The sequence below is a fragment of the Brachypodium distachyon genome, chromosome 4 (genome assembly GCF_000005505.3).
Source record: "Brachypodium distachyon strain Bd21 chromosome 4, Brachypodium_distachyon_v3.0, whole genome shotgun sequence".
Taxonomy (NCBI): domain Eukaryota; kingdom Viridiplantae; phylum Streptophyta; class Magnoliopsida; order Poales; family Poaceae; genus Brachypodium; species Brachypodium distachyon.
Genome location: NC_016134.3, coordinates 42,090,270 through 42,107,965, shown reverse-complemented (window position 1 = coordinate 42,107,965; position 17,696 = coordinate 42,090,270). Strand labels below are relative to the sequence as shown.

At 54.6% G+C, this 17,696-nt stretch overlaps 1 protein-coding gene across 1 annotated transcript; it reads left to right on the top strand.

Moving 5' to 3' along the window:
• The first annotated feature begins 385 nt into the window (after nt 1–385).
• LOC100822474 (auxin-responsive protein SAUR36) lies at nt 386–1,102 on the top strand. The gene has a single exon (XM_010240155.3). The coding sequence runs from the start codon at nt 524–526 to the stop codon at nt 968–970; it is 447 nt and encodes a 148-aa protein (XP_010238457.1). The 5' UTR covers nt 386–523; the 3' UTR covers nt 971–1,102.
• The last annotated feature ends 16,594 nt before the right edge of the window (nt 1,103–17,696 follow it).

Genomic DNA, 17,696 nt, shown 5'->3' with positions numbered 1-17,696 from the left:
ATAATCAACTGGTTTTCTCCTAAAAATAATAACAAATTGGTTTCTCGTTGCGCAATCACAAAGAAAAATGGACCTAGTTTATGGGTGGTCCTCATAGTCATCAGCTGCCACTAACTGAAACATGGCAGCATGGCAGCAAACTGTGATGTCTAAGCACCCTACACTGCTAGTACAGTTCCCAGCAAGTAGAGCAAAGAGATGGCCCCAGAGGAATCAAATCAAGATCACATTGGCATATATCTTGGCCTTACACTTGCAGTTAGCATTGCATGTTCTGAGCTCATGGTTCTGTCCCTTGCCAACTTGTCATGACAGCTGCACCTAAACTGAATATGATCGATGCTCCTCTTCTGTCTTCTCTTCCTCATCACTATAAAGTCACCTGCTTAGTACTTAGCACCACCATCGCATCATCAGTTCACCCACAAGCCAAGCACTACACACCGAGGTGAACACCACTTGAGAGAGACAAAAGTTTCTCTGAACTTTCAGCCAAGAAATTAAGGAGGAGAAGCAAGCAACCATGGTTAGTGCCAAGAGGCTTGCTCAGATGGCAAAGAAGTGGCAGAAGATGGCAGCCATGGGGAGGAAGAGGCTCACGCGAACTACGTCTACAAGAGCAGCCGATGAGTGCTGCACGACGTCATCGGTGGCGGTGAAGGGCCACTGCGTCGTGTACACCGCCGACGGGTGTCGGTTCGAGGTGCCGCTACGGTACCTCGGCACGGCCGTCTTTGGCGAGCTCCTGAGGATGGCTCAGGAGGAGTTTGGGTTCGCAGGCGGCGACGATGGCCGGATCACGCTGCCCTGCGACGCCGCTGTCGTGGAGTACGCCATGTGCTTGCTCGGGAAAGATGCCTCCGCGGAAGTCATGAAGGCGTTCCTGAGCTCTGTCGCGAGGCCCTGCAGCTTTGACGGATGTGTTGCGGCGCCATGTGTAGGGCTTAACCAGTATGCAGCCGTTTGTTAGCTTCAGAAGAACGACGGCTGCTAGTATTCTTGTTGTAGCCACCGTTTTTTTTTTTCGATGCGAAGTGTAAATATGTAGTATGTTGGTCTCCTTTCCATTAATTGCTCAACGGAAATACTCCTTCCGAAGTCATATCTTCGTCTTAAGTCAAACTTTTCAAGTCAAACTTTTCAAACGTGGTCAAACTTGAAAAAAGAATGAGATTAGGACAAACTGACAAAGCTGAAACTTCTTATATTTAAGAACAGATATACTAAAAGATAAAAAGATAAAAGAAAACTAGTTTGACACATGTTGGAGCACGGGTCTCCGACACCGGGGATGCCGAGCACCCCTTTTTGGTTCGGTGGAGGGCGAGATGATCGCTCCGGCGATCGCCGGCGTGACGATGGACACGAAGTGTAGACACGAGAATTTACCTAGGTTCGGACCACCCGGAGGTGTAATACCTACGTCCTGCTTTAGAGTTGTATTTCCTTGTATGTGTTTTACAGGTCGCCGGGGAGCTCCCGGGCTTTGCTACTTGTCCCTCAGGGCTTGGCTACTTGGGTGAATGCTGAACCGAACGGGACCGAACCCTTTGACCGGTGGCATCGGTCCTCTTTTTATAGACAAGGGGATACCATAGGTGCCTATGCATGCAGCGTGACACGTTTTCCGGACGCATGTCACAGCCACATGAAAAACATTTTTGTTCATCCATGCTAGACGCCATGCAGCGCCCGGTCCACTGTACACGGTAGAAAAAATGGTTTGCAAGGTAGTCGCCCTAGCTTTGCCAAGCAAGACTAGGCCTACTGATAAGACTCATGTCGGTGCATTAAATGCACTGCGCCCGCCGTCTTGTCCTGTCTTTACTGTTCTGCGGGTCCCGCCTGCATGCCCGAGCGTGGGTTGCTGGGGTGCCCATTCCCGGCTAGTGCACGCGGCTAGCTGCCGGGAGGCTTTCCTTCAGCTTCCCGACACCGGGGTTCCTGGGGGCTTCTTGTATTCGGCCCTTAGCTTCACCCTTCACCAAGGGCCATCTCCTCGAGGCAGTCTTCCCGGACATCACTTCCCGGGAGGCCTTCCTGACGGGGCTTCGTCACTGACGAGCCACGCGTCCCGTATCCGTGGGACCTCGTGGGCCACTGGTACAACAGTAGCCCCCGGGCGTGGGCCGGCGGTCTTGAAGCTCCCAGCAAGTGCTATTCTCGGTCGGTTGCCGGGCTACGCCCTATCCGACGCGTGGGTCCCAAGGGGAGTCCCCTGGCACCCGGCCTCGCGGGCCGCATTTACAGCTCCACTCCTCCGAGCGGAACGGTCGGGCGCACGATTTCGTGCCTTATCCCCCTTAATCACCAGAGAGTTAAGGCCACGTCGCGCACCCCACTCTTAATCTCCGATTCTTTAGGGCATTTTATTACCGATCGTGGGGGTGTCCGTTGCAGCCCGCCAGTCCCGATAAATATCCAAGGCCGGCGGCGGGCACTCCCCATTGCCTCTTGCTCCTGCCATTGCCTCCTCCCAAGCTCTCCGCGCCCCAACTCTGACCAAACCACGTCTCCACCTCCGCCGATGTCTTCCAAGGGCCAGAATCGTCCCAAGGGGAGCACCAGCAAGGGGGAAAAGCGCGAGAAGGCCAGTAAGAAGGAGTTGTCGGACCGGGCCCGGAAGGATGAGGAAATGCGGGCTAAGTTCGCCTTCTTCCCCCCCCCTCCGGGTACAACGGCGAGGGGGTCGACAAGCTGGTCTTGGCGCTGGCCACCAAGCACAACGAGTACGGGCCGACGCGGATTCTCCCCGTCGGCGCGGAGCGCGACCCACAATACTTCTGGATCTTCGGGAGGTTCATCCATGCCGGGTTCGTGCCGCCGCACTCCTACTTCCTCTCAGCCATCATAGAGACCTATGGGCTCATCATGGCACAGGTTTGAAGGGGCGCGTAGAGATAAACAAAAACTTTTCCTACGCGAACTCCCAAGATCTAGCCGAGGTAGAAGGCCACGAGGATTACCACTAGACGCGCAGTTGCGGATTATCGATGCGGCGCCTTGATGCAGTGCAGTCCCTCGATCCGATCCAGCCGATCCAATCCCGCGATCGTCGAAGTGCTGAACGTACAGCACCTCTGCCGGTATCCACACGTGCGAGGAGGAGCTCCGGCGGCGGACTGCTAGGTCCGGTGCGACGGTTGAACTGAATCGGGCTAGGGTTCTCAACGCATGAGAGTGGAAAAACCGTGCCCCTTAGGCATCCCACGCCCCTGCTTATATATCGAGTGGAAGTGGGCTCCAAGCCTTGTGGCCCATCCACCCTGCGAGTCCAACTCGCATTGTCAGCCCAATTCCAGTTCGGGTCCAACCCGACCAAATACTTGCTCCCGCTCTTAAGTGTGTGACCCCACAGGCTCATGGCGACTTGGACACGATTGGAGTCCGACTCACAATCGATCAATCGGTAGCGGCTCCTAGCAGAACGTGCCGACTCCCAAGTACCATCGAGTCATGACGACGTACCTTCCAATGTGACATACGTCTTAGTCCCTTTTGCCTCACGATATACCTTGTCAAACTATAGGCGATTAATCGTCATCCCTTTAATAGTTCAACTCTCTTCTCGATCTGTGATATATGATTCATCCGACTAACTCTTAGTCGATCGACCCGGTTAACAGTTAACCAAGTCGCGCATGGCCATGCTTCCCGAATCATATCACTCGAGAGGGCCCAGAGAATATCTCTCCAGTCGGAGGGGCAAAATCCCATCTTGGTTATCCACATCACACAGCTTGATTCTCAGTCAACCTGAACTCTGCCTTTATAACTGCCCTGTTACGGAACAACGTTTGACAGAACCTAAGTTGGTGATCCACAACTCGGATTGTGCGATAACCTCAGGTCTAAGGATTACATTGATTGAGACATGCAAATGACGACCTACTCGTTGCATCTCAATATGGGTCAGTCCGACTCGCTAAACTCTTTAGCCGAGTCCGTGTAAGCTGGAATGACATCACCATGCCCATGACAAGTGGAACCGAGTCATCAGCCAACTTTCACATTAGTCTAGGTTATGTGTCCAGCACAACCTCAATGACTAAGGACAATTTAGTATGAACAACATGAATACATAGTTCCACAATCAAATCACATATTCAATGATACATATCAGATGTTCAAACAAGGACAACTTAATAATATTTATGAATACATTGGGAATTACATCATACATGATTGCCTCTAGGGCATATTCCCAACGAGGTTCACCCCACGTCGTTCTTCACATTGGTCGTCTTCCAACACCTCTGTGAAGCGTTCGTGGGGGTGATGCCGTCGGTGGCTCTATTCCACCACTACTACTACCCGAGGGTGGAGAAGAAGGCACCCTTGTCCTCGAGAGTAGTGTTCCGATTCCGCGACAGGATCAAGTCGGAATTCGTCGAGCTGGGGAAGAAGAAGATCAAGCATGAGTGGCGCGGCGACTGGTGCTGGGTGCGCACCGACGAGCTCCAGGAGTTCCACGAGGAGCCCCTTGAGCCTCCGAAGGGATCTGACGACTGGACGCTCCGTGACCAGAAGGACAAGGAGCTGGCCCCAATCTGTGCAAAGATCAAGGCGCTCCGTGAGGCTGAGCTCACGGACACGGATGTGGCGCGCCACTTCATCGGGAGACGCGTGGCTCCCCTGTTGCGGCACTCACATCCGGTGTGGATGTACACCGGGGCCGGCGACCGGACCCGGCTGCAACGCACGGACCTCCTCCCGGGGGAAGTGCAGTTCAGGGTGAAGGGCATCACCGGCAAGGACGAACCTTACCGGCTGCCCCCGCTTGGAGCGCACCCGCTCCACGTCAGGATCCCGAACCCGGGAACCCGAACTCTGTGACGAGTGGGGGATCGTGGAGGACCCCTCGGCGCAACCCCCCCCCCCCCACGCAGCCCAGGCCCCAAAGGGGCAAGGAGCCGGCTGCCGACTCAGGGAAAGGGGGCCAAGGCCAGGCCTCCGCCAGGGCAGAGGGCTCGGACTCCGACGACTCCTCGCTGGGCGTCGGAGGAGACCTCAGCGACGACGACGACGACGCTCCCACGGCAGCTGGCGGGGTCGTGCCGGAGGAGGACGACGACGTCCCCTTGGTGAGGCGGTCCGCGGTAGAGCGGGCGAGCAAGCAGGAGGCTAGCCCGCAGCCTCAGGAGCCTCACGGCGACGTGGGGAATTGGGCCTTCAGCGACAGCGACACGGCTGCAGCAGCCACCCCGACGGCTCCGCCAGTTCCCCTCGCGCGAAGCGGCCCTCCGGCGAGGAGCATCCTGGCGGACAGGGTGAGCTCAAACCGGCGGGGTAGGTCCAATGTTGTCTAGAACACTTTTGATTTCGCAATTTTTGTGTGCCTGACTAACTTGCTTTTGCATTTTCTAGTTCTTCGAGGAAGAGGGGGCAGACCAGCATGTTGCCGGCAGCCCCGACCAAGAAGCCTCGCCCGACATCGGGCGACGGCGACCGAGATGCTGCTGACGCGGCTGTTGTGACGGCGGCAGCTGCCGCTGGGGACCCGAGGGTCCCCGATTCGGGCTCGCAGGGCACTGGCCCGGCGGCAGGTACGTGCGAATTCCAACATTTTCTTGAGCTATTTGCGCCATTTCCCATGCTTGACGCAGATGCTCTTCATGCAGTTGCCAGGGAGGTTCCGGCTGCGCCCGCGCCCACAGAGGTGCAGGTAATCGACCTCAGCGGTGAGGTCGACGATGATGCTCCGGCGGAGATTGCCTCCGTCGGAGCCCTTCAGCAATCGGCCGCGGGGCCTGCCGGGGCCGCGGCTGCTGCCGCAGGCGACGCCATGCAGGGGGCGCCATATGAGGCAGGCGACACAGAGCAGCCCCCGCCAGCCGGAGCAGGCGGCGGTGCCTCGGAGAAGCCCCCAGCCCGCCCCTTCGTATGGGCAAGGAGCAGCAGGGCTTGGCCAGGCCGGGGGCGCACCGTCAAATCCCGACGCGCCCTCGAGATCACAGACGGTCGCGGCAGGGTCCTCCTCCGCTGGAGCCGCCTTCTGCCCGGGAGCTGGGGAGCTCGCAGGGCGGACATGGGGTTGGATTACCCAGCATGTTCCAGCATGTTCCAGCAGGGACACCAAGTGATCGACAATATCCAGCAGCAGCAGCGGATGTTCGTCGATTTCTTCAATGACGTGCAGCAGCACCACGCCCGCGTGGTAGCGAAACTGGGCGCGGCGCGGCGAGAGGCGGAGGAGCAGCGCACCGAGCTGGTGTGGCTCCGAGAGGATCTCTAGCAGGCACGGCAAGTCGGTGCGACGCCTGCTGTGCAAGGGGTGCCAGAGGCGGAAGTCCTCCAGCAGCTGTGGGCTCTAGCAAGAGCACCAGCAAGAGCTCGAGCTGGTGAAAGCCACACATGCCAAGAGCGAGGAGGAGCCCTAGGCGGCTCTAGACTCGTTCCAGGGGCGTCTCTGGGAGAAGACAGACTTACTGTCCGGCTACTCTCTGGAGATCCAGCGCCTCCGTCATGAGGTCGGAGAGCTGGAGATGGTGGCTGCAATGGCAGCCGAAGCCTCAGAGCGCCGAGAGAAGGAGCTACAGGACCAGGCCCGCTGCCGGGAGCGCGAGCTGGCAGGGCCGCTCAAGGCCGCCCAAGATGCCAACTCGTCCCTTCAGGGCGAGCTCGACACGGTGCGGCAGGAACTCCAGCTGATTGACGACGACAACACCAAGAAGGCGTTCGAGATCGGCAGGCTGAAGTCCGAGTGCCGCGAGCACAAGCTGCAGGCCCAGGAGGCTCGTGGTGCGTGCACGGAACTGCGGGCCCGCAGGACAGGGGAGGTGGCCAGGCTAAAGAAGCTGGCGGACTTGGCGGTGGAGGCACTGCAGGGATTTGACATCCCTATGGCTTCCTTCGATGGGGCAGACATGGGGAGCTTCACTTCCTTCTTTGCTGACTTCGTCGGCCGATTGAGCGGCCTGCAGAGCTGCGTCACGACCTTCGGGGACCGGCAAGTCGGCCTTGCGGCCGAGCAGGTCGCCAGGCAAATTCTCACCCGGGTCCACTCCGCCTGCCCTGACTTCCTATTCGAGTAGGTCTTCGACGTCTGATCGGACGAGGAAGAGGCCAAGACCCACCGGGAAGCGGTGCAGAGCGTCGTGGATGAGATGGTGGCGCGGATGCAGGGCAAGGTCGACGAAGACGAAGCCGTTGCTGAGGAGGTTGCCGGAGAAGCCCACGATGCCGAGGATGCACCTGACACCGACGCAGCCGCCCCGGGAGCACCTCCCGCATGATTGCCTATTGTTTTTTTTCCTTGCAAGTGGCGCATGGCGCCTTACAACTTTTTATGTTAGCTTTTCCTTATCACCGCAAGTGTTATTTGTCAACTTGTTTTGCTCAAGCTTCAATATATCCGATGCTTCTTTTATTTGCTTCTCTGTCTAAGACTAGCTTGCCGGGGAGGGGCTCTGTCCTTCTTGTGTTTTAGCCTTGCGTACTCGGGGACTCGCCAACCACGTGCTTGGCCAGACTAGGGACCCGGAACAGACCCACGGTGCCGACCTAGGACCAAACAGCAGCGGCTAGTCACTCCGCCCGCGGGTTAACTACCCCAGCATGCACGCCTCCGGGACGGACCCGCGAGCCACGTGTTGGGGGCGTCCTCACCCCGCAAGCGTCCTTCCTACGCTCCGGCAACACAGAGACCGAGCTTACCTCAGCAAGCCAGCGTTACCAAAGGGAAAAACCAAGGACCCAAAATGAGATATTTAGCTTCTCGTTCTCTTTGGTCTTGTAGTACCTTATTGAGAGCCGTGGCAAGGACGCTGTGGCAGTGCACCCTCCAGCGGCATGCGCGGAGGCATGCACCCCCACGGCGTCTTCGTGACGCCCCTCGCCCACTGCACCGCCATTTCTGGTGGGAGAAATCCCTGGAGGTTCTGACAGCGCGGGACTGAAAATCCTCTTTCGCTGGGCCGTTTGGACTAGAAATCGAAACGTGGTTCGAATCCACCTCAGAACGAACAATGAATGAATGCCTTTTCGGGAAAGTCAAAGGCCGAAGATTGGAGTTGGAAAAGCGGAAGTGAATAAGAGGATGTGTCTCACCGATCTTCAGAGCCTCTATAGACGCTGGTTTAGTGTGATTCCAGACACGTATTTCCGGCGGCAGGGCCGCGATGGTGGGAACACCCTCAGCAACAAGCGTAGAGGGATGCACCACCATCGCCTCTCTGCGACATCTCTTGTTTTCTTGCCTGTTGCTGGTGTTGCACTTGCCCTGGTTTTTTTAAATAGCCGAAGCGCTGCCCTTGCCTCCACACGCGCGGAACCACCAGTCGCCGCGTGGAGGCACTGGCCCTGTCTCAGTTTCCTGCATCAAGCCTCGAAGTAATTGCCATATATGTACAACTTACTTGCAAGACGACGACACCCGTGACCACCCCACGAGCATCACAGTGTGCCTTCGCCTCATCTTTAACCTGCATGTCAGATTCCTGCAGTGCCCAAGGTGCATAGCATTTTTTTTTCGAAATGCATGAAAAACAGTATAAACTGAATAACCTCCTACCTCCCAGCCTCCGGGCACGGAAGAGTCGACCTCAGACTTGGGTGTGAGCATCTTTCTGTTCCCATGGTGCCTTGCTGGCACGTAGCACGTTGCGGACGGGTCCGGCAACTGCTAGGCCTCGTTTCGGGGCGTCCCGGCAACGAGCTTGATTTTCGGGTTTCCGGCAGCCCCCTGCTCACAGCTAAGGATGAGGAGACAATTCTGTGCACCTAGAGCAGGAGACAGAAGCATTCATAAATAGCAAAGCACAATATTCATTGAAGCAACACTTATCTTTATTCAACTTTGTGCTAGCGGATTACAATCGGGCCTTGCCCGGCTACGCTAGCTTAAAGAGGCACGCTGCCGCAGCGTCACCCGTGGGTAAGGCGCCACCATTTCACGGGTAGAACTTGCGCAGATGCTCAATGTTCCTACTATTGGGCACCGCAACCCTTCTTCGGTTTCCAGCCGGACAGCCCCCGGTCTGGTCACCTGCATTACCCGGAAAGGGCCTTCCCAGGTTGGAGTCAACTTGTTCCCGGCCTTCGTTCCTTGTATCCGGCACAAGACGAGGTCCCCAACCTCGAGCCTCCGGGGACGGACTCTCCTGTCCTGGTAACGACGGAGTCCCAGCTGGTAGCCTGCAGCTCGCACAGCAGTCCGGCGTCGAATCTCCTCGATGAAGGTAAGGTCATCAATCCTCTGGGTGTGTTGGCTCTTGTCGCCGTACGCGCGTACCCAAGGTGACCCATACGTGAGCTCGAGGGGCAGCACAGCTTCTGCTCCGTAGACGAGGATAAACGGAGTTTGACCCGTCACCCGACTCGGTGTGGTCCGCAGCGACCAAAGCACGGGCTGGAGTTCTTCAACCCAGTGTTTCCGTGGCCCTTGAGCATGTCAAAGGTTCTCGTTTTGAGCCCCCGCAGTACTTCTGCGTTGGCTCGCTCAACTTGCCCATTGCTCCTCGGATGAGCAACAGAGGCAAAATGAATCTTAGTGCCCATGTCCTTGCAGTAAGCTTGGAACACCGCACTAGTGAATTGCGTGCCGTTGTTGGTGATGATGCCGTTAGGCACACCAAACCGGCATAATGTCCTTGAAAAACTTGATGGCCGCCTGTGTCATGACGGCTCGGACAGGCTCCACCCCTATCCACTTCGAGAACTTTGTCGATGGCCACGAGCAGGTACTCGTAGCCGCCAACTGCTCTCGGCAACTTGCCGACGATGTCCAGCCCCCAGACCGCGAACGGCCACGAGGTTGGGATGACTTGCAGGGTTTGCGCTGGTGGGTTGCTGTAACATCCCAAAATTTCAAACCTTTAAATGAGCATTGCATTCATAAACATCATGCCACAATTGCATATTTGAATTCAAATTTTGAATCTCAAAAGGCTTTGGAAAGATTCTTTATTTCATTTTAAACCCTAGGGTTTACACCCATTTGAGCTTTGGATCTTCAAACCATTAAAGGTTATATAAAAAAAGGGGTTTAGTGCACATATGAGCTATCCCATAATTTTTGGATAATTGTTTGGAGTTGAAAAAGTATTTTATTTAAACAGATATATGGCCCTAAAGGCATTTACAGGGCAAATGTATTTTTACATATTTTATTTTGAAGAGAAACTACTTCTAAAAGTTGTATCTTGGTAGAACATGATTTTACAAATTTTCTGGAATTTGTTTGGACCAATTTGGAGTTCAAACACAAAAGATATCAAAGAAATGGGAAAACAGAAAAAGAAAAGGCCTAAAAGAAAAAAAAAAGGTAAACCGGACCGGCCCGGCCAAAATGGGCCGAACCGGCCCAGTCCAACCGCGCCCGACCGGCCCGGTCCGCGCGCGCACGCCCGCAGTCGCTGACAGGTGGGGTCCACCTGTCAGCTGCGTCTTCCCCGAAGGCAAGCGTCGCCGGTCACGCGCGCGATTTCTGGCCGCCGTCCCCGCGCGCCCGCCGCCGCAATCCGCTCCTCCGGCCTTCCTTTTTCACGCCCGAGCTCGTCTATATAACCCCCGCGACCCCCTCTTCTTCCCCCCCCCCCCGGTTTTCCCTCGCTCGCACGCCGCCAGGCCGCCGGAATCCGTCGCCGGAGCCGCGCCCGCGCCGCCGCCCGTTTTCGTCCTAGGCGCCGACCGCGCCGTCCCCGAGCGCCGCCGACCGCACCCCCGTCTCCGCCGTGCCGCGCCGCGCCTCCCCGTGTCTTCCCCGTCGCACCCACGTCGCCGGAGCGCCCCCGCGCCGCCGCGCCCGTGCCCGCGCCGCCGTCTCCTCCGACTCCGGCAGCCCGCGCCGCCCGGTAAACCCTAGAACTCCCCTCGTCCGTCCGATCTAGATCGATGGCTAGGATTAGAACATTTATAAACCGAACCGGTACCGTCCAATAATAATGCGCCACGTGGCACCCGGTTTTTATAAAATAAAAATGTAATTTTAATCCCCCGGAAATAATAAAAGGCACTTTTGCAGATAGGCCCCTGTAACTTCAAATGATCATAACTTTAAATCTGTTTGGCCAAATTAGTGATCCACACTTTTTTGGAATCCTTAGGAAATTTAGAATCTTTTGGCACTGTCCAATTTCAAATTTGAATAATTGAATCACATTCAAATTACAGATTAGGGTTTTATGCCTTTTAAATCATAACTAATTATCTAGAAGTCCTTTTTGAATGAAACAAGTGCCCAAAATTTTGTTTCATTGTCCTCTGTCCAATGGGACAGAGAAACAAATATTTTGAACTAATCTATCTGGCTGATGCCAATAAAACCTCATTTTAGAGTTTAAATCCTAGCCATTGCAATTTATTTAAAAACCCTAATTGCATGTGCTTAATTATCAACGCCTTGGACCAGTAGATCACCCAAATAAAACCAACCCACTCATGTCACATGTTTTGCATCACATCATGGCATACATATTCTTTTGTCATGTTTGTATTGTGTGTGTATATGTTTGTTGATTGTATAGTATTCTCGGAGAGCGAACCTTGCGATTGTGACGAGTGTTTGAACTCCAACTACTATCAAGGCAAGTTCACTTTGATCATTCACCTATTATTTTATTCACTAGATTTTATTAGTTGCATTGTCAGGATTATTATTGTATCTATGCTAGCTATGATCTATCCTACTAGTATAGGATACCTTTGCCATGACTTCACCACCAATTGCCATCGTAGTAGTAAAATGCTATGCTATGATAATATACGAGGGTGGTATTATTACAATGTGATACTATTGAATTACAAATATAGTTTTCCTAGTGTATGGCAAAACAAGTAATTCAATGAACCGTCCTGGGTGGGCTGCTTTGAGTTTTCGGATGTCGTGACGTTAGGTCCATTTCTATGGGGCCCGCTGAGTCGTCTCTCCGTGTGATTCGGGAGCGTCCATGGTCGCCTCCCCGTGCGATTCGGGGAGCGCCTGCGTCACAATGTGGGATGCCACCCGGGATAACCAGAGACTGGACTAGTTTCCTGTTTAGTAGCTTCCAGTACAACCACATGGTATTATGGGCTCTGCCAGGATGGATGTAAGAAATATGAACCTGGATCCGAGGTGACATCGGTATGTAGCAGTGTAGGTTGGAACGCGTCCCTCAGGTGGTTTGGGGGAATATGTTCTGAAAATTCCTGTAATCGATGCCGTTGCTACTCTACCCTGAGGACAGCAAGGGATTAACACGTCGATTTCTTGTGGGTAAAGTGTACCACCTCTCGAGAGTGTCAAACTAAGTACTTAGCCGTGTCCCCGGTTACGGACAATTATGAGCAAATAGATAATGAAGCTGTAAGGAAAGTCTCACTCATTCAAATTTCCTAATAAAATGAATGGTTTGAACTGGGTAGGAGCATTGATGTTTCTACTCAATGTGCCTAGGTTAATAAGAGCATGGGTGTTTCTACCCCGTGTCCAATAGAATTCAAAACTATTTGTCTAAAAATGATAGGATTTGAATAATGATGCTTTTATGCAAAATAGCCAAACCCCACCTAGCCAAACTATGCATGTCCTTGGTAGGACCTTTATAACTCTAGTGAGCTTGCCAATACATTCAAATGTATTGACCACGTAGTGGCTGCAATTAACAATGCAGGTGGATCCGACGATGAGTGAGGTTCGTCGTTTTGTCATGGGTCATGTGCTTACGTTCCAACATGCTCTCACCTTGGAGTAGTGTGGCCCTTATGTTCTACCCTTTTCCGCTGCAGTATTTTGAAATATTGTTTTATGATGTTGAAACAGTATTTGTTTTATGATGGCCCCAGAGGTCATGCGAGGTTGTAAGTACTATTAAATTCTGGATGATGCGATGTAATAAAGTACTTTGACCTTTGTTTCTGTATATTTCATCATGAAACTGTGTGTGCTAGTGAGTCGATCCAGGGACTAGCACGGTAAGCACAAAGATCGAACCCTTGGTGAAGGGGGGGGATCGCTTCAGTTGCTCTTCTTGGCATGGAACTGGCACGCTTCATAGGTCTTGACTAATTGCTCGGCATCGGCTAGTGCTGTTGGCCAGTAGAAGCCGTGGCGGAACGCTTTCCCAGCTAGTGCCCTGGAGGCCCCATGGTGCGAGCATGTGCCTCGATGTATATCCTCCAGCTAGCGCCGCAACGCACCTGTTGAGGCGCTGGACGTCTCTAACCTTGCGGGGCGACTCCGTCTTCTCGATCGTCTCAATCTTCTATGGGTTGGCTTTGATTCCCCTGTGAGAGACCAGGAAGCCCAGCAAGTGCCCCGAGTCCACACCAAACGTGCACTTCTCGAGGTTAAGCTTGAGCTTGATCCTGCGGAGGTTGTTGAACGTCTCCTGCAAGTCGCCGACGAGCGAGTCCCTACGCCGTGACTTGACGGCGATATCGTCCATGTAGGCCTCGATATTCCGGCCTAGCTGGGGCCCCAGACACTCGCGCAAGGCGCGCTGAAATGTCGAGCCCGCGTTCTTCAGCCCGAAAGGCATGCACGTGTAAAAGTAGCAGCCGACCGGGGTGATAAACATTGTTTTCTCCTCGTCTTCGACTGCCATCTTAATCTAATGGTAGACGGAGAAGGCATCTACAAAGCACAAAGACTCACAACCTGCTATAGAATCTACTATTTGATCGATTCGGGGTACAGGGAAGGGGTCCTTAGGGCATGCACGATTAAGATCGGTAAAATCTACACACATGCGCAATTTATTTCCAGCCTTAGGGACTACAACAGGTTCGCTAACCAAGTGGGGTACAACACTTCCCTGATTGCCCCGGCGTTCTTGAGCTTCTCCACTTCCTGCTGGATGAAGTCTTTGCTATCTTGTGCTTGCCGACGAACCTTCTGCTTGACGGGCCGCGCGTCCGGCCACACCGCCAGCCGATGCTCGATCACCTCCCTAGGGACTCCGGGAAGATCTGACGGCTCCCAAGTGAACACGTCAGAGTTCTCCCAGAGGAATGCGACGAGGGCGCTTTCCTATTTGTCGGCGAGGCTCGCACCGATGGAGACGGTGCGTGCCTCGTTGCCGGCATGCAGGGGCACTTTCTTGACTTGGTGCCCTCCTCCTTCAGCTTCGCACCTTTGCTTACGCGCGGGCTGGAGCTGGAGCTGCCCCTGGCATCCTGTCCGGGAGCGGCTTGCGCTTTCTTCTGTGCGGGTTGTTCACCCGCAAGAAGATCCTCGCTCCCGGCAACGTCGTAGTCACCGGGATCCGCCACTGCGGAGGTCTTCACGACCTCGCCCACGCACCAAGCATCGTCCTTCAGATCGACCTTGATGGAGAGTACGTCGTATGTTGACGGCATCGTCATCACGCCGTAGGCGCAATGGGTTGCCACCATGAACTTGATCAGCGCTGGCCGACCAATGATCCCGTTGTATGGCAACGGGGTGTGAGCCACATCAAAAACGATGTTCTCAGTCCGGAACGCTTCCCGGGAACCCAAGGTCACCGAGAGCGTGATTCGCCTCATGGGCTGCACCACTCCGGGGTTGATCCCCCGGAACGGGTCGGTGGGCTTCATCTGCTCCAGGGGCAGCTGAAACTTCTCCACCAGCTTGGCGGACAGCAGGTTGAGGCTTGGCCCGCTGTCCACGAGTACCTTGGTCACTGTCACATTGTTTATGATCGGCGACACCACGAGGGGGAGTACCCCTGACCCCCAAGGGACGGGTCAGATGATCGTCCGAGTTGAAGGTGATCGCCACGTGCGACCACCTCAATGGCTGTTGCGCCTCCACGCTGGGGAGGAGGGCGCAGACCTCACGTGTAAGCCGCTTCACGGCAGCGTGAGACGTGAGAGCGTACGCTCCCCCGAGAATGCGGGCGACATCGCGGGGCTCCTGGAAACCGGGCTCATCGGCGGCGTCGCTGCAGTCATCCTCGTGTTGCTCGGTGCGAGGCTTGTCGCGTCCCCGGGAGGCCGATCCTTGCCGCTGCGGGCTTGACCGCGACCCCCCGCGGGTTCTCCTCTGTCGCCGCCGGCTGGGCCCCGGCCTGCTCCACTGCGGGGGTTGTTCGGGCAGTCCCGGGAGAGGTGCCCGATGTCCCCGCAGTTGAAGCAAGCCTCGGCAGCGCGGCGCTTCTCCTTGATGGTCTAGAGAGTGCGGCGGTCCTGCGCGTCGTGGGTGGCGTTGGTGTGGATGGGGCAGCGCGCGGCCGCCGCTGTCTTGCTACCCGATGCTCCTGCCGCCGCCGCCTTCTTGATGGGCCTCTGGGGAGCCCCCGGCTCTGCGGCAAGCACTTCCTTCCCGCCGCGTTTCCGGGAGCCCTTCTTCCCGGAGCCCTCCGGTGGGTTTGCCGCCACTTTGGCGGCAAGCTCCGGTGCCAAGCGCCCTTCCTCGGCCATCGCGCACTTGTGCGCAAGAGCGTAGAGTCCCTTGTGGTCCGGATCCGGTGCGTGTTTAGCTTCTCACGCATGTTCGGGTTGCGGACGTTGATGGCGTACGTGTGGATGATGGCGGCCGCTTCCGCCTCAGGGGTAGAGTAGTAGAGGTTGGAGAACCTGTTGGTGAAGTCCCGCAATGTCTCTTCCGGTTTCTGCACTACCGTGTGCAGTTCCGCCATGGTTCCCAGGCGCTTGTACCCGCCCTGGAACGCGTTCACGAACTGCTCGCGCAGGTCAGCCCAGGAGGCTATGGACCCGGCGGGTAGGTTGAGCAACCAAGTCCTCGCTGATCCTTTAAGGACCATCGGGAACTAGTTGGACCTGACCTTGTCGTCGGCACCAATGGCGTGCATGCCCAACGTGTAGGTCAGGAGAAAATCCTTGGGGTTCACGGTCCCGTCGTACGTCACGAGCGTCGGCGCTCGGAACTTGCGGGGCCATGTCACCCGGCGCAGCTCGCGAGTAAATGCGGCGCAGCCGTCCTCGACGTCCATGGGAGCATCTTCCTGCTCATCTGGGCGCTGGCGTTCTGCCTCACGCCGGCGCCGGCGCTCCAAGCGCGGGCGGAGGTCTTCCTGCCGGCGGGCGTTCAGGACCCCTCCCGCGTCACCCCGCGTAACGGTCGGTGACGAGTCCGAGGACCCCACGGGATCCTCGCCTCCTTGCCCTCCCGGCGGGGGAGGGTGTTCTCCGTGCCCTGAGACGCGGGGCGCGTCTCCGCGTCCCGAGTTCTGTCCCCAGCCTGAAGCGGCCGGGCCGCCCTCGCCTTGCGGCTACTGGGCAATGAGCGCGAGGAGCGCGAGGAGTGCGCCCGCCGTCTTGTCCTGTCTTCACTGTTCTGCGGGTCCCGCCTGCATGCCCGAGCGTGGGTTGCTGTGGTGCTCATTTCCGGCTAGCGCACGCGGCTAGCTGCCGTGAGACGTTCCTTCAGCTTTCCGGAACCGGGTTTCCTGGGAGCTTCTTGTATTCGGCCCTTAGTTTCACCCTTCACCGAGGGCCGTCTCCTCGAGGCAGTTTTCCTGACTCATCGCTTCCCGTAAAGCCTTCCTGACGGGGTTTCGTCACTAACGACCCACGTGTCCCGTATCAATGAAACCCCGTGGACAACTGGTACTACGACAACACAACACACTGGCAGGAAACCGCTGTAATTGTCCGCCACCGAAACTTCCGGGGAAAACCTGCTAGAACACCGCGAGGCACACATGTCAGCGAAACAGAACCAACAGACAAGCACAACTCAGTTGCTGACATCAGCTATACCGATCTTTGCTGACAGATAAATTTCCAATGTCAGCTATTGATGTTTTGTAAACCAAATTACTTCCTTTGTGCCGGTTTGTTGACTGTAAACTGTAGGTGATCAGACTATGACGGTATAAAATTTATTAATTAAATCACATATACAGCATAGTTACAGGGGTACATTAGAAGGAGAAAGAATATATATAGTACTGTAGCATTTTTAGAGAACGATCTTTCAAACCGGGACGGAGGCAGTGAAGTACAACACAAATTGAAGTACTATAACCAGGTGTGAGTACCAAGAAACACTGATATCAAAGTAACACTACTACCAAATCAAAAATGAATAAACGCGTGCAAAGGTGTCTAATAAGTGAAACCAAAAGAATTAGTGTATGTAGTTAAGAGAGACATGTGAGAGGACTTAGGCCAATATCAATATGCTCCAACTTGTACCGTATCTTAATATGTCACATTGGCAAAATTCTGATGTGGCATCCTATTTAATGAAAAAAAAGAATACTCAAAAAATTCATAACTCTCAAAAAACATAATAAATGAGAGCTTGTTTGGAGAAGATGTATCTAAACATGTATTTAATGTATATGATACCGTTTAAGATACGATGGATTGGAAGTGCCATTAGATCTATGAATCGGATTTTGAGAGGAAAAAATTTGGCTTCAAAACCTGAACGAAGAGAGTACTTGAATGATCGTCTCATCGTCCTTAATCAAAAAAAAAGTATGGCAGCATGGACAGCGTACGAATAAGATGCTATGCAAAATATGTCTTCAAGCTCCATGACGCAAAGCCTGTGGGCAAAATTAACCTACACATACGAGTAGTATTTGAAGGAAAGATCTGGGCGATGAATTCATACATGATGAGTAACCTAATTTATAGTTTATGGGTGAGGCCGTGAGGGGCATACCTGATGATGCTTAAACGGTGATCTTGTTGATCGATGCCACGAAATTCGTATGGAAGTTTGGATCTACTTTCCTTCTAGAAGACGAAGCTACCTATATTTCTTCTTATTTCCTGCCGCTGCTGCATGACTGATCTACTCTTGTTGCCCTCAGTTC

Coding starts and splice junctions, on each gene's coding strand:
- LOC100822474 (XM_010240155.3), top strand. CDS start 524: ATGGTTAGTGCCAAGAGGCTTGCTCAGATGGCAAAGAAGTGGCAGAAG.